The sequence below is a fragment of the Atheta coriaria genome, unplaced genomic scaffold, assembly GCF_025399875.1.
Source record: "Atheta coriaria isolate IRGN ID8LTWV9N9 unplaced genomic scaffold, Caltech_Dcor_3.1 hic_scaffold_2_pilon, whole genome shotgun sequence".
In the NCBI taxonomy this organism is placed as follows: Eukaryota; Metazoa; Arthropoda; class Insecta; order Coleoptera; family Staphylinidae; genus Dalotia; species Dalotia coriaria.
In genome coordinates, this window is record NW_027045444.1 from 3,063,466 (window position 1) to 3,090,330 (window position 26,865).

The window sequence follows — 26,865 nt, forward strand, 5'->3', positions numbered from 1 at the left end:
GCCGGATGCGCGTTACGTGCTGATGTTGCACAATATGTACTTTGCTTTCGCCTTCCGAGTTATCTTAAGCCGAGATAATATGTATTATAACATCAGCTACAATCTATCATATAATCAACATTGTCATAATCCTTAAAGCAATATTTATTTTAAGGAAATCCTGCTGGATTTATTATATATCACGCAGGATATTCATTAAAACGTAGAAAGTGATTTGAAATGTATTCATATTCGATAATTATTTATTCATGGGTTATATTAGATTTATTTAGATTTATATTTATTGGAATTTATTGTTGTTATCCTTTGAGTGTTTTGAGAGTTTGTTTATCTTAGCAACGGTCCATAACAACACGTGTAGGGCGGCCATTACGGTGAAATCAGCTGATTGACGCAACGCATGTCAAACTCACACGTCAAAAAAATGCAAAAACATGCATTTTTAAAACAACGATAACTCGATAAATAATTATCGTACGGATATGAATTAGTTATCAAATTAAAGCCAAAGAGTTGCTTGACTTAACTTTCATTACTTTAAATTCCTAACTATTGTGTGTTTTCTGTTATTTGTTAAAGAAAATTGTATTTTTTTAAGTAAACCTACATATAACGTTTAAATTTATATAACTTTAATTTGTTAATAATTATTGTAATTTAAATCGTACAAATGTCAAATTTATCTCAAATGAAAGCCAATTAAATTCTCTATATTTACTATGTAAATTTATATAATAAATATTTGGTTTTAATACTGCAAAATGTAAAATAAAACCAAATATTTATTTTCACTTAAAATTTCCAAATTCCAAGGTTTTTTCTATTGAAATAGCCCTGTAACGCTTTGACTCTCGCCACGTCCTCGCCGGATGTTAATAACAAATCGATATCTGACTCGTATTTCAATTCCACGTACCCTCCTGCTTGTATTTGGCACATTTACACACACAAAAACACCGAAAACGTTTCCACAAATTGCACGCATGTAAAAAACGTTTATATGTTGTGTTTTGTTTTTACATTTTTCTTGTTCTCGATGTCCTTCATTACCTCAAATTCCTGTTTCTGCACTTTGCGTTCTTCTGTTGATAAAAACACTTGGAGATCAGTACGAAATGGAGCTTCAACTTGTTCAACAGTTGGTGCCTTTACCAGACGAACAAATTCGACAAAAAGTTGTGAATAATTTTAATGCAAGTGATTATGAGAGGAATTATAAGTTGTTAAAGTTGTGGTTTGAAGAGGAAGTACAAGGTGTTTGTGATGACAATTATCGTAAGTAATTTTAATGTATTTTAAGGTATTTAAATAAAAAATATTGATTTTTATTGGTAATTTAGAGAATCAAATTCATGTCATCTTAAGAGGAGCTAAAAATGATTATTCTCGTGCTAAGAAACGTCTGAAGAACTTTTTTTTGAACAAAGAACCTGGAAAATTTCCGGAATGGTATCAATTTTATGATTTGACCGGAAAATTTCAACAATATAAACATTTGTAAGTGTTTTTAACGTAATTTAATACAAAAATAATTATTTTTTTGATTATTGTTTAAGTTATTGTCTTTGTCAACCTGGAATAACCCCTGAAGGTCACAGAATTTCATGTTTGGGTTTCTCCACACCGGAAATCGAACATTTTGATGTTGATATCTTGTTTAAAGCGCTTTTTATGACTGGTAGAGTAAAATTTCAACTTTTTTGTTAAAAATTAAGTTTTATTTGTTTTCTAGATCATTTAGGGGCTTGTTTGGGACATCCTTATTTCATTGGTATAATAACAATAATTGATTGTAAATATGCAACGACAAAACATGCATTGAAGATACTTTCTTGGACATTTAGGAAGTACGCGAAGTTCCAAAGCGAAATTATGCCGTATAGACTGGTTAAATTGTACATGATTAATGTGTCGAAGTATATTGAGAGGTTTGTTACCATTGGAAAGGCTTTTGTTAGTGAAAAACTACGATCCAGGGTGAGTTTTATTGATATTTTTAATTTTTTGGGGAGAAAATGACTTTTTAATTGTTTTTGTTAATTATTGGCTTAATTAGTGTCGTATAAGGTTGAATTTGGTGTCAAATAGTAGATAATTAAATTGTTTATCTAATACAATAATAATACAGTTAGAAAATGTTTGGATATTAACGTAGTCATTGATTAAAAATTGTACATTTTTAATTTGGCCTTCAAAAAATTAAAAAAAATATGATTTATGTTTTTGTTCATAACTCGCTTAATTTTAATCGTACAACTTATATTGTAGTGTCAAATGAAAGCTAATTAAATTCTCTCGCAAACTGATATAAAATATATAATACAAATATTAATATACAAGCATAATCAATGACTAAAAATTAAAAATATAAATGTAGCGCCTCAAACAATGAAATAACATTTAACGCTTAACGTTTTTATAAATAACTCGCTTAATTTTCATCCCACAATGTCAAACTTAGTATCAAATTGAAGTTAATTAAATTCTCTACCAAACCCATATTAAACTTAATAAATAATTAATTCCAAATACATATTTAAACCCAGTGGCGGATTATGCTTCAGTGGGGCCCTAGGCGCAAATCAAGTTTGGGGCCCCTAAATCCGAAAATTTTCAAAAACGGTTATTAGCCCAGTGAAATTAATAGTTTTAGCGTAGGGCGCCGCAAAGTCTACTTCAACATTCGTTTGTGCCAAAAACTCATTTCCACACCACCATGAGGTAGAGTACGCGTTTTTTTTTATCGTGGTATCCCCAGCAGGCCTAATCCACACGCACTATTCCAAAATTTAATGGATTATCTTCCGATTCGCTCTTCGCGATGACCCGGTGTTGTGCGTTAATTGTTTTCAGAACCGATCGAAATATCACAGGTAAAATTTTCTGCCATACTATCCGCGATGGGATTATCGTTTTCAATGCTATCTTGGTTCTCGAGTTCATCGTACGTGTGCTCAAAACGGTAATCGTATTTAAATACAAATTACAAATTTACTTTTCTTGCATTCTCTTGGGCTTGAAATCTTTCAATAATTTTGTCGTACTCTAGTTTTTAAAAATCATTTTCTATGAACATTAATGCGAAGTCATTTAAGTGCTCTTGTGAAAGACTATTGCGCAGATAGTTTTTGACTCGTTTTAAAACTGAAAATGTCCTTTCTCCACTTGCATTAGAAACGGGCAAGGTCAAAAAAATTTGCAGTATTGTGTGTATATTAGGAAAAGTTGATTTTAGACCATTACTTAATGTTGCATACATTTCATGTGGATCTCTAATATTTTCTTCTTGTATGTATTTTAGAAAATGAGTTAACTCATCAGTGAAATATTCTGGCTCAATATCTTTTTCATACTTAGACAATAATCGCTCTACACAATTATTAGTCTCAACACGGCTTAATTTTAAATCAAAGAAAATTTTAAAATCGTTAAGAACATTGATATAGACATCGCCCCTTCGAGTAATTTCTGATGTTAATACATCACATACAATATAAAAAATGTTGACAATAAAAAAATTTCTTGACGAAAATGCTGTATCATTTTTGTTCGTTTCATCATATGGATATTTGCGTTTTCTTTGTCTCATTTAGCCTCCTCTTCAACAGTTTCGAAATTATTTCTGACCTCTGTTATAAATTCGTTTAATGATTTTAATAAACTAACACTATTAAGAATATTTGTCTTTGGTTCCTGAAAAGTTTGTTCCAGAAAATTGTTAACAGTGCCGTCTCAAATTGATCGAACTCTTTTGAACTCTGTTTTTTTTTAATCCAACTACCACCCCAAAAATCTAGATAAAAATTGTAGGAGGATAAACGTTGGTACAACGTGTTCCGCAGATGTGAAAAAATGATAGAAAGACGAAATAATTAATATTCCAAAAAAGAGAGTTACCCGCTATTTTACAACCTCAATGGAATATTCCTCAACTCATCTCCTCCACAGATGTTCGAAATTTTAAACAAATGGCAATATACTACTCGCATTATAGCTACAACTTTCTAATGCAATATTCAAGAAAAGGTCACAAAAATTCGTGGCAGAAAACATCCAAATTTTATTTTAAACGTGACGGTTGCTTTGCGGACACGTGTGAAATGCCGTTTTGGGCGCCAAGCGAAAACCGATACGCTATTCATAAAGGCTGAGGTCAAAACCAACTGATGAAGTATTTGTGGAATTACTATGTCTATATGGGACATATAAGTGCCAGGGGCCCCTCAGGCAGCCGGGGCCCCCCAGGCAGCCGGGGCCCTAGGCGCGCGCCTAGTGCGCCTAGGCCGTAATCCGCCACTGTTTAAACCCAATTAAACATAAATCTTCTCAATTTTTCACATTTCAGTTTTGTATCGAGCAATCCGACAAAGAAATGCGTCAACAAATACCAAAAGAACTCCTCCCGTCCGACTATGGTGGCCTGGGCGAATCCATATCTTCACAATGCGAACGCTGGTTCGAATTATTGCGCGTTTTGCGACCTTGGTACGAGGCCGAACGTTTGGTGCGTCTGCGACCTCAAAACGCAAGTACAACGAGTACAACGAGTGCAACAGGTGCAACTACCTGCAATGCTATAGATAAACCGCTTGTCAAGACCGACTACCATCAAGAGCATGTTCCGCATTACGATCTGCACGATAATCAGCAAGAAAACGGCGAAGAACAACTTTTAATTGAGAAAAACATCAAAAAAACGTTTAAAAATATAAAATCAGGGTTAAAATCAAATAAAACAAGGAAAAATGATTACGAAGTAAATGATGATGATAAGGATGATTGTACAATGTTGAAATTTCGGTTCGGACAGCTCGAAATTGATTGATTTTGTTTAAAATAAATTTAAAAGCATTAGTTTATTAAAATTACAATAGATGGCAGCACGCTGACTGAATCTAAATATTTTGTTTTGTTTATTTTTATAAAATTTGCAATAACTCGCGTAAAACTTGTTCAAATTTAACAAACTATACATCAAATTAAAGACAATTAAATTTTACATCAATATATTATTACTTTATACGTTAATCATTAGATTTTCATTAAATAAATTAAGTTTTAAATAAATAAACATATTTTACTTTGTTTTTCTTAATAAATCTCAATAAAAATCGATTTATTTCTAATTTCAAACCATGTGCAGGCAATAATTTACTTCTTGGTGACTAGAGGACTTCGCAAGGGTGTTGTGTGTGGCCCGCAGTAGACCACCCTCGGCCGTGACAAATTTCTACACCCTCAACATATAAACACTCAAAAAGTGAACAAATGTCTTCCAAAAATGCAAATTTAACTCATCTGTCTCATATTACCACACAAATCAAACATCTCGACTTCTTTTTCTACAAGTTTCCAAAACTTTTCGAGTGATTTATGCGTGTAACTTCATCCGGAGTCGAAGAAAACGTGATTAATGAGTTTTTGATGAGATTACACAGCTTCCAAAACGCCCAAAACACACAAAAACATAAAATATATTCCTGTGATTAAAATTAGTATGCAAATAAATAATTATCCAGTGAATCAACAGTGTAAATCACTTCTTGGCGCACGAACTTTGTTTTCGAAGTCAATTCATAAACTACATCCACACAAAGCGAAAGAAAAGAAGAAAGGAAGCACAAAGTTAATAATGACTCCAATGACAGATAAACTGTGATGAATGTGATGTATATGAGGGAAACACACACGTGCTGAACAAAAATACGCGCTGTGTTTCAATTCGGCGTTGTTTTTTGTCGTTCCTTGTGGCGCATTGCTTTTATTTGCTGCGTGTACACATAGGTAAATGTAGAATAGAAACGTGCACGCCTTTGTGGCCAGTTAAAATAGTTGTTTTCGTGTGTTGAAGTTGGGTTTTTATCGCGTAGATTTATCGCATGTCGTCGATTCGCGCGTTTAACGCCGCGTCAAATCGTAAAACGCATTGTAAAATGGCTTCAAACGCGGTCGCGCTCGCTCAAACGTGCGGACAGGCGGTGGATACACGCAGAAAGTACTATCTGTGGTGATAAAACGCTTTGGTTTGATCTAAAAATACGGTATAGTTGGTTGAAACATGAAAGTGTAAAATTTGCTTAATTTGCAATATTTGACTTTAAAATTGTTATAATTTGGAAGTTAGGTAATATAAGTTGTTTTGAGGTTATGTTGATGGTAGATAATTTAATTAGCTTTCATTTGATGTGTAATTTGTTGATGTACGATGAAAATTAAGCGAATTATCAACAAATTTGTTAAAAAGATTTATACTGGTTTTAAGTCGCGTGTAACTCAACAGAGGTCAGTAGCATTCACTTTTGAGAGTAAAAATATTATATTATAGTTTTTTGTTGATAAATCCCGTAAAACTCAACTAAATTCAACAAGTAATACATCAAATTAAAGTTAATTTAATTAGGAATCAAACAATATGCATATTTATTAATATACAAAGTGTTTTTACCTTTTAAAATAAGTAAATATCAAAATAAACCAAATTTCGATTGTAGTACATGAAAATGTTAATTTTTTGATAATAATTTCCACAAATCTTAACCAAATTTAACAAACAATACATCAAATTAAAGCTAGTGAACTAATTCATCTAACCATGTTAATATTAATTCCCATACAGGGTGTTTAAACTACTTAAAATGTATTTAAACCTAAACTAAAATATTTTCCCTACAAAAAGTTAAAATAACACAGAATTAAGTAATCAATCCACAATAAAAACGCATACTCTAGTATAATAATAATATAATGTATGATTTTCAATACTTTAAGACGTCTTCTAGCCTGTGGCAGTGTTTCCATGCTATCTTGCAGTAAATAAACGCGTCCGTTACGCAAAAACTCTAAAATGTAATCATCCCAATCGAAATCTTTCATTGAGAAGTGAAATAATTGTTGATCCAGTGGTGATAAACCATTCCACAGCTTTTGTACGTTATCATTACAAAATTTCCATTGCCTCGTAGAGAAATATGAAGTTTCATCCAGGAAATTATGCAGTAATTTGTAGAAAAACCTCACGCTAAAAATATAAAAACAAAAAACATAAAAATTAACTTTAAAGATAAATAACTTTTATAATAATAAAGATATTTTAATTATTTAAAGTGTAATTTATAGAGAATTTAATATAGTTTATAATTATATTTTATTTTTTTAGTTTTTATTAAGATTTACCTGAATTTCGAGCCGAAAACATACAGAACCACATCGCAGATGTGCGCAGGCAGATGATGCATATAAAACGCTCGGATTTTATGTATAATTTTATGTCGAGTGAGTTTAACACAAGGGTAACGACAACACCGTATAGGGGCATAATTCATCCCCATCTGGAAGCATTTTTTTGTATAATCACCCCAGGTTATTGGACTTTCAACCGAAGTAACAAAATTGAATATTGGAAGTTCAAATTCTTTCATATTCCTTTAAATAAAACATAAAAACTATAATAATTTATTTATAAAAAATATTTATTTATTAAACATTATACGTGATTTTGGATTTACAATTTTATTTTTGAGTTGACATGTTTCGCCCAGAGGGCATCTTCATAAACTTTTTTATCAACTTCTTTTATGAAGATGCCCTCTGGGCGAAACATGTCAACTCAAAAATAAAATTGTAAATCCAAAATCACGTATAATGTTTAATAAATAAATATTTTTTATAAATATACAACATGGATTACGTATTCACCAAAGAAAGTAATAAATATAATAATTTAATTTTTAAAGGATAATTTTTGATGTTTTTGATGTATTTATGTAGATATTTACCATTCTTTTGCTTTTATTCCACTCGCAATCAAACAATTCGCTGCGTAATCAGTTGGTACAATATCAGCTAATTTATCTGGGTCAGAATTTGCTGAGCGTAACAATCCATAACTTCCGGCTGCTGAGATACTGCCGATTGTGAACCAACTGTCGATCCAGCCAGGTAAAGGTTCTTTGTAAGCCGAAGAAACTAAAATTTTAAAGTTTTTTGTTGATTTTTTGCTTTTTTTGTGCAATAAAAGCGTTTTAAATTGATTTAATGTAATTGTTATTAAATATAACTTACGTATGGATGGTCTTACAATAACAATGGGTAGTTTACACTCTAATTTACCATAATCAAGCAATAATTCTTCAGCTAAAGCCTTTGTAAAGACGTAAGTGTTTGGTAATTTGCCTAAAACACTTTTTAAATAATTTAGTCAACATTAATTGTTAAATTAAATAATGTTACAATAGTTTAAAATAGGATTATAAGTACTTAATCAATAGATAATTTAATTGTATTTAATTTGGTGTATAATTTATTGTTGTGCTGCTTATATTACTCGAGTTATTGATAATTTTCTAAAAATTGAAAATTTCAATAACAGAAAGTGATTTTCTCAGTTTTTTGTTTATAATATTTTTAATAATAATTACACAAAAACAAATTTTGCACGACATAAAGATATTTAAATAAGCTTAAATTTGATGTATAATTTATTGCTGTAATGTAAAAATTAAGAAAGTTATAAACTATTTAAAAAAGAAAATCAATTATTCCGAAAAATTCGATGAAACAAAAATATTTTTTTACTAATTTGTTCATAACTTTTGCAATATATACCCGATGCGCACAAATAATACACCAAATTAAAGATAATTAGTCACCAAATATAATAATATACAAAAAATTAAATATATTGAGTGTTTTTATAGTTTAAATTCAATTTAAAAATCAAACTTATTTTTTCTAATGTTTTACTTACTTTGGAGTAACTTTGTTAACAAAATCCTCATCGAAATCCTCAATGAACGTTAAAAATTTATGCACGGAAATACGATTTTTATAAATCACTTCATGTATTACTTCTTTATCACAGTTTGAGTATGCTGACGAGGTGTAAATCAACGCCTGCAATAATAATAACGCATTTAACTTCAAAACTTCTCAGAAAACACACAAAACAACCAAAAAAATCATCTTACTTTCAATTGTTTCATTTCCTTAGCCATATCCAATAAATATTTAGTTGTTTTTACGTTAATCTGTATAGCAGCCTTCAATTTTCGGTTAAATCTTATCGTTGCAGCGACATGAAAAATAACTTCGATGTTTTCCACCAAAAAATTTCGATCTTTTTCGTTTAAACCTAAATTTTCCATGAGGCAATCACCACTTATCACACACACCTTTTCTTTTAAATTCGAATATTTATTCTTTACATTATCAAACATCTGAAACAAATAAAAACAGATAATAATTAAGTTAAATAAATGTACGTAGTAATAAAACTTACTTTACTTTCAAACATTTGATGAAATCGTTCATCTGCAAGTTGATTCTTCTTATCACGCACAATACAATAAATTTTCTTCACTTCACAAGCACGTAGGAGTTTTTCCAGTAGAATTTTCCCTAGGAAACCAGTACAACCCGTTAGTAAAATGGTTGTGTCTTTATAAAATGTTTGGATTTCACTTAATTCATTAAAATCACTTAAATCGCCCATTTCAATAAATTAATTGAGAAGATGATGAGAAGAAGGCGGGAAATGTTAGTAAATAAGAGAATAACTGATGGAAATGATGAGAATAGTGCAAAACAACTATTTATATACAATTGAATGGATTTATGTGATTGTGATTTGATTTTACGGCTTCGAATGAGAAAAATCAGCGATAGAAACAAAAACAGCAATGATTAATCGTAAATGTTGTGTATTGAACCTGTAGCAGGTATTAAATTATCATTTATCACTTGTTGAACTAATGATTTGCTTGTTTTGTAGTGACTAATAACAAAAAATCGAAAGAAAAAGAAAAATTTTGTGTTTTCAAATATTTTGCATTTTTGGTGTGAAAAACAGTCAAAATAAACAAGTATACATTAAAATTTTTATTTAAATGATTATACGCATTGATAAATAATTTAATTGGCTTTAATTTGGGGTATAATTTATTAAAATCACATAAGATTTGCAAAAGTTATTAACAATTTCACCAAAGCGAAACTTTTTTTCACATTTTTTAAAATATTTCACTTAATTCCTCTAAATATGTATCAAAATCAATAAATTATACATCAAATTAAGCACACTTTTATTGTACATTTATTTTTGTTAATTATTATTACGATTTATACCTCTAAATAGCATTTTTTGCTAAAATATTAAAAAAAACTACAAATAATCAAAATTTTTCAAATTTCTTTATTTTTATCTTGATAAAAACAAGAAAATAAGCAATTATAACTTAAAATTAATAATTTATACAACAATAGATTGATAGATAATTAATCCAGCTTTAATTTGATGTATAATTTATCAAAATCCCATAATATTTGTAAAAGTTATCAACAATTTCACAAACTCGCAACATTCTTCCACATTTTTTACAAAATTTCACTTAATTCCTCTAAATCTTCATCAAAATCAATAAATTATATATCAAATTAAACCTATGTAAATATTACATCACCTTCCAACAAAATTCTTCAATATACAGAGTGTTTAAACACCCTAAACCCAATTAAAACCAAATATTTCACAAATCGGAAGTAAACTAAAAATAAAAAACACCACCTAAGAAAAAACAAAACAAAAATTAATTTTACTCGACATACAAGTCGGCTTCAAGTCTTTAGCTTATAATACACCACCACCACAACCAAATACTTAATTTAATACTTACTAATGAGTGAGGCGGCACGCACCGTCGCTTGCAATCCGAGCGTGCGGCCGCACACTTCTTCTTCTTCAACTTAACATCAACTCAACTTTACCTACACTGCAAGAAAAACTTTCCCTTTCGCATCATCTGGATTCACTATGACTTTGACTTATGTTCGCTAAACTACACTACATTACACTGGTTTATGTTTACGATTTACAAATGTATCGAATATTTGACGTGCCACACGCAAGCCGCAGAAGAATTTCAAACATTCAGACGCACAGACATAAATTTTCGACACGCGACATGCGACACTGAGCGTGATGCAAATTTTTATCGCTACATTAATCACGCTAATGAATTAGACTTTAGAGGATAGGAAAGGTGTTAAACTTTCAAAATACATCAACTACATAGATTAATTTAATCGAAAGTAAAACATTTTATTTGATTTTTTAAGTTTTGAAAGTTTGAAGGTCAATCATCATGTGTGAGAGCTTTCAAAAAGTGAGGTTAGAGTAACAGACAGTTTTCAAGATATTTTGCATGTTTTTAAGTGAAATTTAGTGTTTTAAAGAGTGTTTCATCTGCAGATAACATCTATAAGTATATTTATAACCTTTTATATTGAATAAGTATTAAAATATTGTTTTATTTTAGCTTTTTTTGATGAAAACTTGTAAAAATCAATCTGGCTGCGATAAAAATGCAAGTGAATTGATTTTCAAAGAAAAAATCTGATTAAGTCTACAAAAATAAGTATCAAACAACACAAAGTTAATGTTTGGTTGATAATACATCTTTATTACAAAGAATATTACTAATATTAATTGTTTTAAGGTTTTAAACAACAGATTTATGATGGAATATGATTTGATTGTGCAATCATTTGGTTATAATCAATATTATTTGATTTTTTATTGTTTAATCAAGTTTAATCAATGTTTAGGTGATAAATTAATGTTTTTAGTATAAGATTAATTAGTAATTCAATCTGGTTTAGTCCATTTTACGTTTTTTCAGAGTTAATTCTGTTAAATTTTAAGTTTTGTTCATGTGTCACATGGTGAATAAGATTGAACGATTCTTAATTGCTTCCTAAACATTGCACGGCCTAATTTTGAACACTGAAACCTTCAGACTCTTCAAAAAACAAGGAAATGTCTCACAAGTAAATAACTGAAACAGTTTAAGTTGATGTAAACTCTAAAAAACAACGAAAATGTTGATTTGAATCAAAATAACCTCAAAATGTGTTTGAAAGTTAAATATTTTTTGATTATGAATTGATGTGATCGTTGTGATGGTACCACAATGTGTTTCATGTTTGATTTACTGAGAATTCGATTTTAGAATGACGTTTATTTTGATTTCGGTGCGAGCTATTGTTGTTTCACAAACGTTCGTGCGGTATCACATCATCATCGCGGCCGAATAATCGGGACATAAATTTTGTGCGTTTGTTGAAAAACGGGCGATCATAACAAGCTTAAGTTATTTCCAAACAGGAATAAATCAGCGGGGAATTGGAGCTATTGTAGAGTATTTTTAACTCTTGAGAAAGGGTTTAACTAGATTAAAATAATATGAAATGTTTTTTTGGGAGATTTTATGTGATAACTTGAAAAGTTTTAAAAATATTTTTGTTTTGTAAAATGTATGTCAAAGAAGATAAAAGTGTCTTTTAATTGATATTTGGGTGAGTGATATTAGAAAACCAGAAGTTTACTTAAATTAACTTTAAAGTTACAAAATATTTTTTTAAGGAAAAAAAGTAATATTTTAGTAATTAATTAATTACGCGTAGAATTTTTAAAATATTTGAGTTTTGTAAAAAGTAAATGAAAGTTTATAAAATTATCTATAAAATGATATATAGGTGTCCATAATGGCACAACCGGAAGTGAGTTAAATTTGACTTTAAACTTTGTTTTCTTTTTTATTGAAGTTTAATTACATTTTTTTTTCATAAATTATGCAATAATTTAAAAACTTCTTAAAATATTTTAATTTTCTAAAATGTGCGTTAAAGAGGATAAAATTATCTTTTAATTGATATACTGATGACTAAAATCTGAAAACCGGAAGTTTACTTAAAATAACTTTAAACAAAACATTTTTTAAACCCAATAATTCAATATTTTACTAATTAATTAATTACGCCCACAATTTTAAAAATATCTACATTCACCAAAAATATTCTAAAACTCTATAAATTTACCTACAAAATGATATATAGATGACCAATTTCCCTAAACCGGAAGTACCTCAAAATTAGCTTCAAACTATATTTTCCTTCCTTTTCCCTATTTGTTTTTTTTGCTACAAAAATATTAATATGCCACGTGTTTGCATAGATAAGAACACCCGCTGTTAATGTCACCTATCGCTTACGAACGTTGCGAACGTTACAACTTGTTTATGACTGACTTAACTTCAAGTCACATGTGTGTTCCGTCGACTTGGGAGTCGAGCTGAGTCAGATCGTCAGATGCGTCGCGACTTTGAGAAGTGAGATGTGCAAGCGAGAGTGATACGCCAAAGTGATTTATTGCCGGGCAGAGGCCCTAGAAAGTACAAAGTACTACCAGTCTAAAATTGACTTAGTGGCTTAGGTATAAGTCGTTTATAGTTTAGATTTTGACTGAGCAAAAAGTCACGTCATAGAGGAACGTGAAGAAACAAAAAACATTTTAAAAATGCTTCAGATTATTTTGTGGAGGGGTGTAGGGGGTTGTAAAGTGTCTAGAGGGGTGGTCCATATTTTAACTCATCATATATCACGATAGAATCATGATAGAATATTATTTTTAGGTGATTTTTGGTCATTAATATCAAAATTATGTGAAAAAAGATAAAATTTTTGATTTTTTTTTAGTTTTTTGTTAATTATGGATAAAGTAATTAAGATAATTAAAAAATTTAAAGAGTTTTTTTGGAGATAATTAAATTATCTATCTAAAAATATTTATTTGGTATTTTTGCGATAATTATAAATGTAATTAATATTGATTTAAAGTTGTAGTTTTGATAATGACTGAAATGTGTTCTTTCTAAATTGATTTTCTTTAGTTTTTAATTAATTACGTCTAAAATATCAAAGATACCTAAATTCAGTAAAAAGTACGTGATAGTTAATTAAATTATCTATCTAACAAAATTACTTTCAACTTGTAATCACAATCGGAAGTACAATTAATTTACTTTTAAAATTTAAAAAAGAAAATTTTAATTTTAAAATGATTTCTATTAGTTTTTAATTAATAACAACGAAACTATTAAACCTAACCAAATTTTGTAAAAAGATTATTATTCCCAATTAAATTATCTATCAAATAATCTTTAAACGAATCTTCTGTGATAACGACAAATATACTTAAATTAATCCTAAACTTTACCCTATTATTATCATCACAAAAACGACCAAAATTACCACAAAAAATGTGTTGAAAATATATTTATTACATTAAATATTTATTATAAATAATTTTTAATTGTTTAAAAATACAATTTATATATATCATCTTTTTTTCGAAAAAAATCTATATTTCATGCATAATAATTAAAAATTAACATTAATCTCGCTTCACATTTTACATTTTTGGTCTTCTTTGGTCTTAATTAAATTTACTTAATTATATTTCAATTAAATAAAAAATAATCTTATCTTGGTGTGAATTCATACCCATTCTGCCGCAGTTGATTCGGATAGAAATGTTCGTAGTTGCCGTACACTCTCGAGAAGTTACCCCGCAGCTGCTTCTCGTTGCTGTAGACGCTGTTGTAATTGTGCAGCAGATTGTGCGGATGATACATCGGGCGATAGTTGCAGAGTTCGGATCCGTATGGCTGCGCGATCGCGTTCAGCGGCGATAATAAATTCCCTGCTGTGGTTGAATTCAGGTTGAGATTCATTGTGTTCTGGTGCGGTGATTGGTGGTGATGCATCGACGTGGGGTGCGATTGCACGGCGTGGGGGGAGATAGATGTGGAATTGTGAAGAATTTCATCATCTAGATGTGAGAAAATGTAAAGTAAAAGAGTTGTATTAGCGTGTGTTTTGTTGAGTATGAGTCATTGTTATCGGGGTTGCTATGGTTACACAGGAGGGGGACGAATGTGAAAGTTGCAAAGATTTTGTTTTAACGACAGTATTGGTAATGTTATGCGTATTGTATTGTATCGATGATCTACGAATGAATTATTCGGGTGTTTTCGATAGTGAAGGTGAAGGGGTCGTAGGTGAAGTTAGAGTTATAATAGTTTAATACTCCCAGCGAGGTGAACGTGTGTTGGGTTGCGTTACTATTACTAGTAAGTTGTTAGATGATATTGTAAGTAATTTGATTTTTGATTATTACGTCTAAAGTTATTAAGATATGTTAATTATTTAAATTGTTATTTGGAGAGTGATAAATTGTCCATGTTTTAGTATTTGTTTGAATGTTATAGCATGATTAAAAATGTGGTAAAATTAGGATTAAAATTGAATTTTATATATTTTTATACATAAATTTGAGAATTTTGCATATTTTGAGTTTTTAACGTATAATTTAAAAACTAGTTAATATTTTAAAATTATGTAAATGATTTATTAAAGATAAGTAAATTATCTTTAATTTGATATATAAGTGATTAATTTTACTTAAGTCTAAATGACTTTAATTTAGTTTTAAACTTAAAAAATACTTGAGTTTTTTAATGTAAAATAATCAATGTTTTACTTTTTAATGAATTACTCTCAAACTACTAATAATTTTGAAATTATTTAAAAACTATATTAAAGAATATTAAATTCCCTTTCATAAAATAATTATTTAAATAAATTTGAAAAATTATAAATAACTTTAAAATGACCTTAAACTTGATAAACATAATTTTTTCCAATTTTCCATGTTTTACACTAAAAACTTCCACTTTAACAGCTTAAAAAACACTGGAAAACTAAACAAAAGCCTCTCATTGACGTCCACGTCATAAATTATCCAAAGTACTCTCTGACATTTACGCTGATGGCCCACAAACAGCAGCAGTCTGTTAAGATTTGTCTAAATTATGCCTCGAGCTTCAGAAAACGAAACAAAAAAGTTTTCGAGAAAAAACCAACGACCAGTACTCTAGCAATTAATTACTTTTCGCTTGTATGCCTGTATTCAAGTGCTCGATGCTTTCAGGCCTGCTCAGTCAGCTCAGATTTACGATTTGTTTATAATCTCTGGATGAAGTAGCTCACGAGTGGCATCCGACGCAGTGTAAACAATCGGCAACGAGCTTCAGCCAGCTTGATAGAATACTGCCGAGGCGAGAATTTCCGCGGCCGTAAATCAAAACACAAACTAACAAACAGGCAAAGCGCACCAGATGGCTGTTTAATTACTTATCGGGTGCGCAAGCGCATTGATTCAATTTAGAAGCAAAAATTGGAGGTTTTTGTTTGTTTGACTTTGACATTAATTTTAAAGCAGTTTTAAAGTGAGTAGAGGTTTGGAAAAATATGTTTTAGATAGATAATTTTATGTAGTTTAAGAAGGTTTTTAGAAATTTTAATTAAATTTATTAGTTTATGAGTAATTAATTAAAATGTGAAGTATTTACATTGTGGTTAAGTGAGGGAAATGTAAAAAATTGATTGGTCATGTTTCAAGGCATTTTAAGGTTAGTTTGTGTTAAGTGAAGTTAATAATTTTTAGGTTATTGATGGAAAAATTAATTATCTACATGATAGTTTTCACAGAATTTAAAAAAGTTAATTAGTTTTTGAGTTATTAATTAAAATATAAAAAAATTACAATTTTAAAGACAATTTTGTTATTTTTAACAAAAATTAAAATAACTCTTAAACCAATTAACATTTTTTAATTAAATAAAAACAACAATAAACTACATTAAATTATCAAACCATATATGACTTATTAATTTATATTAATTACCAATACGATTAATTTATTGTTAAACTTTACAATTTTTTTCAAAAAACAAATTTTTTTCTCTCAACTGAATCAAATCCTATTAATCATAATAAAAATCTCTACATAACCTCAAAAATACATAAAAAAACCATCTAAAAAACCACACCACACAAATTTCTGTATATTTTCTTTTCATCTGCGTTTACTCCGCGCGCATTTTTCATCTAAAACTAAACTCTTCACGAGCCAATAAATAACGAATTTAATTGGTCGTAAATTCCCCCCGCGCGGTACTCGTATAGCGAAAATCTGTTAGTGATAAAAAGTGACTTAAGCGTCGTAATCGGCTCACCTTTGTTCGAATTAGCGCTGCCGGGATTGTTGACGGCGTTGGAGTTGCGCTGCGTCGGCGTCTTCGGCTTAGGGCTGACCTGCGGCTGCACGCTTGGCGCCTCACTACACAACACAACACACAAACACACAAATTATTTTTAAACTGAATACTGAATATCAAAATGTCTTTCAGATGGCGCGTGTTTCTTCTAATTGTGTTTATGGCCAGCGGTGGAGTAAGAAATTACGCTGTGCGACATTTATGTGTTTTGCGGTGGTACGGCGACACCGGATGGTGAATTCGGTAGGTGTAATTTAAGGTTATGTTATGTATGTGTATGTATGTGTGTTGCTTACCCGTCGTCTGGATCACAGTCGCGGAAACCTTTGGCGAATGGATTCGAGGCGATTTTCAATTGGGTTATCTATAAATAAGAAAAGGTAATGATTTTTGTTAGTTTTTTTTGTGTTTTTGGGGAAAGTAATTGATATTTTTTAATTGTTTAAAAACTATTCATAGAGGGTTAAATTAAGGTTATATTTTGAGACTTTCAAGTATTTTGCATTGTTGGTTTGTTTATAATCAATTGAAAACGAAATATTTGTGTGTTTAAATTGTTACGTTTTGATTTTTTTTCTTTTCATATTTTTTGTTGCAACTTTAAAAGTTTTTGGAATATGACAATTATTTAAACATTATTTTACAGCCAATTAAATTTTGTGTATATTTTGAGATTTTTAGCTATTTTGCCATAACGATTTGTTTATAATTAATTAAAAACTAAAAAAATTAGTTAAAATTGTTTAGAGAAGTTGCGTCTTGATTTTTTCGATATTTTTTGTTATAACTTTTAAACTATTTAAAATATTGCAATTATTTATTTTACTTTATTTCATAGTCAATTAAATTCTCTATAAAACAACCTTTTAACCAATTTCCTATTCTTAACCAATTATTCATAAACAAACAACAAACAAAATATTTAATTTTACCATCCCAAAAAATTTCTTTTTACTAATTTTAACCTCACACTTTAACCCTTTAACATTTTAAACATTTTTCTTCACAAAATAACACTAAATTAAATTGTCTTCAAAACCCACCATTAAAAATCCTCCTCCCTTAACCCTTTCTACCCTTAATCCATCCCCAAACTTACCCTATGATTTTGATATGCTGTAACGGCAGTAAAACACGTCTCGCTGAAGACAAACGTCCGGAAATTATTCGAACAGTCCATATCATGTGCCTTGCAAGACTTGGGTGGTAGATAAACGACATGAAACCGTGGTTGATATCGATGCATCGAATTCAGAATGATGTGGCCGTTATCGTCCATCTGGTTGTTGGTTAGTTTCAATTTGTCGAAGGATATCACTTGCTTCATCCATTGTGAGCCACTTGCCGGACTATCGGGGTGGACGTGTATCCTGGGAGGGCTGACAGGGTCGGCTTTACCTGCTACCACCCAACTTGAGCTGGTTTTTGGAGAAAAAAAGAGTAAAAACAGTGAAAAAATGTTTATTATTAGGGAATTTAGTTTGGGGGTTGTAAAAATAGGGGTAGAATGGTTAGTTTTATAGGGGAGAAAGGTGGATAAATTTTTTATAGCTTAGTGAAAAGTAGGAGTATTTATCATTGTTAGTTTTTGTGTTATCGTGAGTTAAAATTGTAATTTTATTGTTTTTAAATTTTAAGAGATGCGAAGTATTTTTTAAATATTTTGATTAATTACGACAAAACTAATTAAAATGTTACGTTGGTTTATAGATAATTTAAAAGTCTATTAAATTCTTCATCTTTTACAATAAATTTCACCTTTTTACCATTTTTGTTTACTTGTAATCATTGTTTAAATTAAAAAAAAACAAGTTTTCTCTTTTAACTCATGAAAAAAAATCACTTCCCCACAAATTAATTAATTACAACTAAACTAATCATAATACCACTTTACTATAAACAAAATCTGAAAGTCTAATAAAATCTACATCTTCTCCCTTAATCGCCACCCTTCTACTCCTAATACTTCCCCTGTAATCCTTCTTTAAACTTTCCCAAAAATCCAAAATTTAAAACTTATTATTTTCTCACCTGTGAAATGCATATCGATATCTCTTGTCATCCACAGGCACAAAATCCATCATCAGCATGTATTCCGCATTGGGTTCCAGCCCGCAGAGACGCACCTGGAACGTGGGGAACATCCTTCTGCCAGCTTTCGTCACTATCATCTCGGTGCCAAGTGTGTGGAACTCATCCCAAAGTGGTTTCATTTCCAACAGAGCATTCGTCGAGTTTAAAGCTGCGCAATTTGTCACATTCGCTGATTTCTGTTTAGGCGCGCGGTTGTTGTTATCTAGTTCTTCGATCACCATCGAGTCGGCGTGTGATAAGGGTGAGTATGCTCTTCTGTCTTTGCCAGCAATTTGTAGACATGCTAAATGGAAAGAAAGAAAATGTGAGTATTGATAGTTTTTAGTTTTAGAAATTTTGTGGATGAATTAATTGTTTGAAATTATTTTTATTTAGAGAATGGACAGGTAATTAAATTGCCTATCAAAGGACGTAGGGGAAAGTAGCCATATTTGGACCATTTTTATATTTTTTGATTTATAGAGCCACATATAAACTGTCAATAAAAAGTAAGTAGCGGAAAAGTAACTCACAAGGCTTACCAACAAAATGATATTTTTGGTTTAAGTAAAAATTATATTTATACCCCTCAAATTTCAATTTAAAAAAATTGTGTTTTTGGTCCAAATTAAGAAACCGGTTTCCTAAATTGGACCATGCTTTTTTAACGGCAATTGACACAATAGTAAATTTTAGTTTTAGCAGTAACACAAGCACATTTTGTATAAACCAAAGTGCGGCATTTCATACAGTGGATCATTTCGAAGATTTGTGCTCGTCCACAAGCTTTTCTAGGAGGTCGAAAAAATGATATACGTTTTCCCTGTTAAAACCCCGGTGCCTGTCTACGGTCCAACTTCGGCAACTTGAAGAATTTATATTTAATGATCAACGACAATCTTAATATAACATAACCTGTCAAAATTAATACTATAAATTATAGATAAATAAAGAAGCTTTCTGATGATAAAATAATAATCGGTAAAACTAACGTTTTAACGGCTTGACAGCTCTTGCACTTACGTCGTTATAATAGATTTGATAATCAATGATACACGAAGTTGTTGTCACGACGAAAGCACGCGGCAAGTTTTAACCCAAATAGTTGCATTAATTGTTTATAAATACGAGTAAAACAAGGGGCCAGTCAATTTATGCATAAACTTCAACAGTCCGCGGATATCGTGGTGGTCCAACTTAGGCGCTGTTCCAAATTATGCTACCTTCCCCTATAATTTGTTTAATTAGTGTAAATAATTTAAAAGTTATTAAGCTTTTAATTTGTGTTGTTTTCCAAGAAAAATTTTGTTAAATATTACACTTTTTTACATAAACTAAAATAACCTTCAAACTAATTATTATTAACAATTGATATTTCGTAAACGTATAGCTAATTAAATTACACTCCTAATGACGTATAATTTATTATTTTTTGATTGTTTGTTTAAAAGTTATTGACGCGCAAAGTTTAATTATTTTTTTACCAAAAAAGTAATTCTTTATAATTTAGTTTAAGTAAAGCTAAATAACTTTAAAACTAAAATTTATAACCAAATATGAGTTTAACACATATATAAAAAATTAAATTATGTTTCTAATGACGTTTAATTAATTAATTTTCATCTTTTACTAAAAAAGTTATCGCGTCTCAAAATTTTGTCTCAAACATTTTTCCAAATTTCCCAAATCTGTATTCTTATTCTTATTTTGGTTTAATTCTTTTGTTTTGAAGTTGTAACTTACTTAAGTCATTCCACAGTCTAGATTTAAGCCACACGGAGTGATTTAGTAGTCATCCGACGGCCGAGATGTACTACTTTGTACACTTCAGGAGCGAAACGCTGAAATGTCTGAAATTCCGCCGTGCGACGCGTAGTTTCGTGGCGCACGGCTAATTAAGTCGCATTTTTGGATGGTTTCGGCGTTTTTTAGCCGTTTTTCTGCTGCGCGAGCAATTTGTGCGCGCTAACGAGTGCGCCACGTTGATTTAGATGCAATTAAAGCGTCGTTTAGACGCGCGCACGCCTCAGGAAGATTTACGCCGACGGCTGTGATTAATATTCATCAATTTCCAGAGGCAAATTTGGGGAAAAGTCATTCGTGGTGATGAGATAATGTGTAATAGTTTATAAAAATTGAGTTTAAACAAAAAGTATTGAAGATAGAGGGAAATTGTTTTAAGAGGATTGTAGGGGGTTAAATTATCTATCAAGTGAGATTATTTTAGGGAGTATATGTTACAGGGTGAAAAAGTTACAGGGTGTTAAAGTTGACATAACGTTTTTTAAAGAAATTTTTGTTTTAAGTTGATTATTTTGCAATTAATTAAAAACTATTTAAGGTATCAATTAAATCTTCACTATTTTATAAAAGTTTATATCTTTAAAATGAGATATAAATCAACTTTGTATCCCTTATAGTTAAAAAGATACAGCCTGTTAAAAATTAAACATTTTTAGAGCAAAAAAAATTTAACTTTAATGTAAAAATTTTTACTCAAACTTAATTTACTAAAAAACTATTTTAGCAAAAATCAAAATTTAAAAACACACTAAAAGACAATTAAATTCTCCTTAAAACAAACCATCACACAACTTTCTAGCCTCAATAGTTAATTAATAAATCATAATTAAAATCCAAAATTTAAAAATTTACCTTCAATTTGTTTCATAGGCGTAATCCCGTTGTACTGCCACGCATCCGAAGGATAACAACAATCCGTCGAAGGAGTCATCTGTCCGTTACCCCCCATATCAGCCCCCACTTGATGAAAGTTCGTATGATGCATATTCTATAAGCACTTTGCGCACATTATTTTCACACTGTTTAGATCCGAATTTAATTCGTCGCGAGGTCAAGAACCTTGAATACGCCTGCTGTGGTTTGGTTGCTGCGATCTCGTCCTGTTTACAACAAAAAGCATTAAGTATGCAGGCGCGTCTGGATGCAATCGGGAATAAAATATTTGAGAGCGAAAAGTAAAAGTCAGGCGCTGCGTGCTGGTGCAGGGAGTTAATGAAAAGTTGATGGCGCGCCGCCGCCGACGACGGCCGCCGTCGACACCTATGGCGTTTAAGTGGCCCCAAGAGGTGAGAATAACATCCATGAACGCGTACAGCCAGCTTTTAATATCGAAATATGCAGGGAAATAAATATTTTGAGCTAAATTTATTGAGAAATGAATTATGGAAGTTTTTATTTTGTTATTAACCGCGATTAATAATAAAATAAAAATGGTTGGAATTTGATATTTTGTGGGTTGATAAATAATTAAATTATCTTTCATTTGGTGTATAATTTGTTAAATTTTGATAATTTGTTTAGAAGTTATTAAGGGTTAAAGTTGCAAAATCAAAAAATTCAAGTTTTTTTGCTTTTTTTGATTTAAAAATTAATAACAAATTCTAATCAACAGGTATAAATCATTTAATCATATCAATGTATAGTCAGATAAATTATCTATTAATTTATGTTTAAATAATTAACTTTTGTTGAATTGTTTAGGAATTACAAGCTTTTTAAAATTACAAAAAAATGTTTTATTAATATTTTGACGGAAAAAAATATTTTTTTTGAAAAATCAAAATTTTTCCATAAGTTAATAAATAAAACTTATATAGATTGGTAATTTTAGAAAGGTAATTCAATTATCTGTCTATTTATCTTTAAATAATTTGTTTTAAACAAATAGTTTAGGAGTTACACGAGTTTAAAATTTTACCGAAATTTTTGAGAAAAAAAAGTCATTTTTTTGAAAAAATCAAATTATCACAAAAGTTTTTAAACAAAAACAATATTTCTTTATATCATTTGAAAGGTAATTAAATTATCTATCCAGTACAGTTTAATTAATGTTTCTATCAATTTCCGTTTATTAATTACAGCGGTTTAAAGTTGCAACTTTTTTTGGCAAAAAATTAAGTCACTTATACATTTTCGTTTTACCTGTTTTATTCAATTCCCCCAAAATTCCACTACATGAATGAACACGCGAATACATAGTCCAATTGTGTTTGTTCACACTCGCGAAAGAATTTCCCGGCGCGAGTTTTCATCGCGAACTTATGCTCGAATTAAAAGTGAACTAACATCGATCCGTTTCGTCGCGTCGATTTGTCCGATCGCACCTTGTTGAGAGAATTTTTGCGCGCACACTAAGCTTCAGCACGACTTAACTTAAGCACCACACTCACCGCAGCAGTAGCTGTAGTAGCTGAAAAGTTTTTCGCTTTTCAGCGGCTCGCGGGCATCTGTCTGTCGCTCGCCGGCGAGGGCGCGGACGAGGCGCTTCCCGAATATTTTTAAACTTGACTTGACTTAAGTCGGAGTGAGTGCGAGCGCGCGTGCTGAGTGAGAAATGAAGCGGCGCTGAAAGACACCGCATAGGCTAATGCGATTTGCGTCTGGATGAGCGTCTGGAGCAGTGGGATAGAGACGGAGATGTGACTTAAGTCATTTCGGTGTGCACGCCCAGTTTAAGCGCGACCAAACACGCGTGTGATGTGATGTGCTAAAGCTCGCCGAGGGGAATGTGGGTGGAGTTTGGGTTCAGTTTGTGAGTTAAGACGGCTTAAATCATATGTGGAACTTGTGAAAACAAAGAGACTGTGTGAAAATAAACACGGATTTTTAAAGTTTATGTAACTTTTATAATAACTTGTGAAATTTAGTGAAAACTTTGGAGGTTATAGTTATTTAGTTGTTCTTTCATATGGGGGAAAATATTTTGTTTATATTTATTAGTTTTTGAGTTATAAGAAAACAAAGTGCACATTAATTATTTTTTGTTAAAATGAAATTATTTTAGTGTTTTTTTAATTTAAATTTATGATAACTTTTGAATGACCCTGTATAAATTAATGAAATTCGTGTTAGAGATTAACAATTAGTTTAGCTTTAATATAGTGAAAAGATAATTTATTTATAATAATTACTTTTCAAGTTATTCGCTGTCAAAATAACATTAACAAATTTTAAATTGATTTTTGCATTTTTTTCTTAAAACGTCAATAATTTTTGCAACTTTTGAGATATTTTTATAAAAATCTACACATTGACGCATATTTAACTATATTTTAATATGCCAAAAGAATTATTTGTTTATAAATAATTCTTTTGAAATAATCTTAAATCAAAGTTAAGATTTGAATTTTCTTGTAATAAAATTTTTCGTAGAATTTAAAATCTCATCATAAACGGCAAATCATTAACAATTGACGCTAATAAATGTCAAAAATAGGTGTCGCCTTGAAGGACTTCTGACGCCTGTATGCTTGAACGCTTCGACGCAAACTCGACGCCTGAAGTTTACGACTTTTCGGCGCTTTTCGTCGTTACTAAAAAGATAAAATCTAAAAAAGTAGGAAAAAACATTAAAAGCATTTGATTTTTTATATTTTTTATACTTCAAATGCATCTATCAACTACCTATTGATATTTAAATAATAATATATAATACGTTTATAAATATTTTCATTTAAATAATAATTTTTAGTTGATGTTTTTGTTTAAATGCGTTCATGGTGAACACTTAACACAAAACTTTTGGCGAGGAGACAATAGAAATTCACGAGGTGTTAATTTCGGCGCTGGGTGAAGCTTGATAAGCCAAGAAACAAACATTAGCTTGCCAAGAGGCTTAAAATTAGGTTAGTGGCTAATTTAAGTAGTTTACACTGCTAGTAAACTTGTAGGTGAAGATAAAACTGTTGTGAAACAACTGTTACTTCAAAACGCTGTAACTTTTACAACACTTTGTATATAATTATCAAATTAATTTCACTTATAAAAAATTAGCTGCACCATCATTTATTGAAAAGATTTTGCATTTATCTTTAATTGTTTTTAAGTTATTTGATATTAAAATTGAGGTTTCTTTAAAAAAATATTAGGGGACAAAAATTTGGAATAATTTTTAAAAACATGCATAGTTATTGTAACACTCAGTATTATTTGATAAAATTTTGTCAGTATACTAAGGAATAGTTGCACTTTTAAGTCCTGAAATCAGTTTTTATTTAAATTAATTATTTATGAAGATATTCTTGTTTAAAGTTGAAATTTGTTTTTAGGAAAATAAGATGCCGCAAAATACGAAAATATTTTTAAAATCATCGTAATTATTGCAGCACCCTATATATTTTAACAAAAATTATGTTAAAACTAAGTAATAGCTATATTTTCATTTGTTATAAACACTTTTGGTTTAAACAAATTATTTTCCAAGTTATTCATGTTTAAAGTTGAAGTAAGTTCCTTAAAATTTTTCAAAATGCTCTCCACTCAAACCTCTAAACATAAACCAAGAAAATTTATATAATTTCCTCTCAGAATTTTATTTCTGCTCTGGAATTCCACGGAGCTAGCCGCAGATTTGTTTAGAGTTGGAAACTTTGACGTTATTTCAGTGTACAAGTAGCTGGTTGCCCTGAAAAAGCGATATTTATGTTTGTTGCACATTCTGCGCTTCTCCCGGGTTTATAAAAGTCCATCGCTGGAAGTCGACGCACCCTGGAAATGAAGCCGACGACGGCCCGAATCACCGCCGCCGCTGACGGACGAATGGCTCCAGGAAGGAAAGCTGGTAACACGCATCGCCTGATGTGTTCGCACCATGCGACCGTAATCAATGTGTGTTCTTCTAAATTTATCAGGAGATGCGGCGCGGCGCGAAAAAAAATCGGCTCGCATGGCTTTCATCGACTTCCAGCGACAGAGGATGCTGGATATATTAACGTGCGGCGCGAAAAAATAAATAAATACAGCCGGAAAAGTGGAGAGTAATAATAAATAGAGATGGATATTTATGACAAACAAGTGTCGCCAGTTTCACAGTTTTTAGTTGAGTGGAGGATTTTCATTTTGGAATTACTCAGCAACCGGTAAATATTTTCAGCTAAAATTTGGTGAGTTGATAGATTATTAGTTATGTTTTAATATGGTAAAAAGAGTGTGTAATTATTTATTATAGTTTTTAAGTTATTAACAATTAAAGTAAGAACTTGTTTTTTTGCAGGCAAAAATATATATTTTTAAAATTTTGTAATTAATGAAACACTAAGTATATTTTATTATTGCCAAATGTAATTTATAGTTAATTAGTGTATATTTAATATGCTAAAAAGAAAATTAATTTATCTCTTGTAGTTTCCGAGTAATTTGACTTTAAAGTTCATGTAATTATTGCAAATGAGTGTTACTAGATTTTTTGTTTTTAGTTAAACACAAAATTTATACTTTTAAATATCTTTCAAACCGTTAAATATTTTTGGTTGAAATTTGGTAAATTGGTAGATAATTAGCTATATTTTGTGATGGTAAATATTAAAATTTATTGTAGTTTTTTAGATATTAACAATTAAAGTTACTATAAAAATTTTTTGGAAGAAAAATTGTTTTCTTCTTTTAAAATGTTTATAATTCTTGAAATACTCAGTATATTTTATTGATAATAACTGTTATTTATACTCTATTAGTTTATCTTCCATCCGTAAAAAACAAAATTTCTCTATCTCTTATACTTTCCGAGTTATTTCACTTTAAACTTTACCTAAACTTAAGTCACTTTTTAAGTCACTCTGTATAGACCCAAATAACTCTTCCCCCAAGGTGACTCTTCGCCGACTAGCAATTCCAACAGCCAGTCTTCCGTGTAACGGGTTACCAACAGCATACTTCGACTTCGACTTGACTTAACTTAAGTCAAGTTGTGTAGCTGCTGGCTTGACCAACAGCTGAAGAATGAATGTGCTCGTATGAGCTTTGTGTATGTCGAGTGCACGGCAGTAATTGTTTCTTTCCAAACTTCCTCCACTTCTTCGGCTTAAGTAACATTACT

At 30.3% G+C, this 26,865-nt stretch overlaps 3 protein-coding genes and 2 long non-coding RNA genes across 6 annotated transcripts; 3 read left to right on the forward strand and 2 right to left on the reverse strand.

Annotated features, from left to right (window-relative positions):
* Positions 1–911: 911 nt before the first annotated feature.
* LOC135803361 (uncharacterized) lies at positions 912–5,115 on the forward strand. 2 transcript variants are annotated; one of them, XM_065316956.1, is made up of 6 exons: positions 964–985; positions 1,110–1,275; positions 1,341–1,497; positions 1,557–1,678; positions 1,733–1,977; positions 4,346–5,115. In XM_065316956.1, exons 2-6 carry the CDS (start codon positions 1,116–1,118, stop codon positions 4,823–4,825), a joined length of 1,164 nt encoding a protein of 387 aa, XP_065173028.1. In that variant the 5' UTR covers positions 964–985; positions 1,110–1,115; the 3' UTR covers positions 4,826–5,115. The 2 variants fall into 2 exon arrangements, with proteins under 2 accessions (XP_065173027.1, XP_065173028.1); XM_065316955.1 differs by having other exon boundaries at positions 912–1,275.
* On the forward strand, positions 2,155–3,532 carry LOC135803362 (uncharacterized). Its single transcript, XR_010550786.1, has 2 exons — positions 2,155–2,689; positions 3,226–3,532. It is a non-coding gene; the product is annotated as an uncharacterized lncRNA (long non-coding RNA).
* Positions 5,116–6,662: 1,547 nt separating the features above from the next.
* LOC135801235 (fatty acyl-CoA reductase wat-like) lies at positions 6,663–9,792 on the reverse strand. The gene is made up of 7 exons (XM_065314643.1): positions 9,278–9,792; positions 8,967–9,215; positions 8,747–8,892; positions 8,062–8,180; positions 7,776–7,965; positions 7,174–7,422; positions 6,663–7,018 (listed from the first exon to the last, which is right to left on the reverse strand). Exons 1-7 carry the CDS (start codon positions 9,488–9,490, stop codon positions 6,667–6,669), a joined length of 1,518 nt encoding a protein of 505 aa, XP_065170715.1. The 5' UTR covers positions 9,491–9,792; the 3' UTR covers positions 6,663–6,666.
* A 4,302-nt stretch (positions 9,793–14,094) lies between these two features.
* On the reverse strand, positions 14,095–23,263 carry org-1 (T-box transcription factor 1). Its single transcript, XM_065316834.1, has 7 exons — positions 22,974–23,263; positions 21,684–21,931; positions 18,987–19,332; positions 18,055–18,373; positions 17,252–17,319; positions 16,914–17,017; positions 14,095–14,665 (listed from the first exon to the last, which is right to left on the reverse strand). The coding sequence occupies exons 2-7, from the start codon at positions 21,814–21,816 to the stop codon at positions 14,316–14,318; spliced, it is 1,320 nt and encodes a 439-aa protein (XP_065172906.1). The 5' UTR covers positions 21,817–21,931; positions 22,974–23,263; the 3' UTR covers positions 14,095–14,315.
* LOC135803241 (uncharacterized) lies at positions 17,122–22,236 on the forward strand. The gene is made up of 4 exons (XR_010550773.1): positions 17,122–17,198; positions 19,024–19,290; positions 21,702–21,801; positions 21,859–22,236. It is a non-coding gene; the product is annotated as an uncharacterized lncRNA (long non-coding RNA).
* Positions 23,264–26,865: the final 3,602 nt, after the last annotated feature.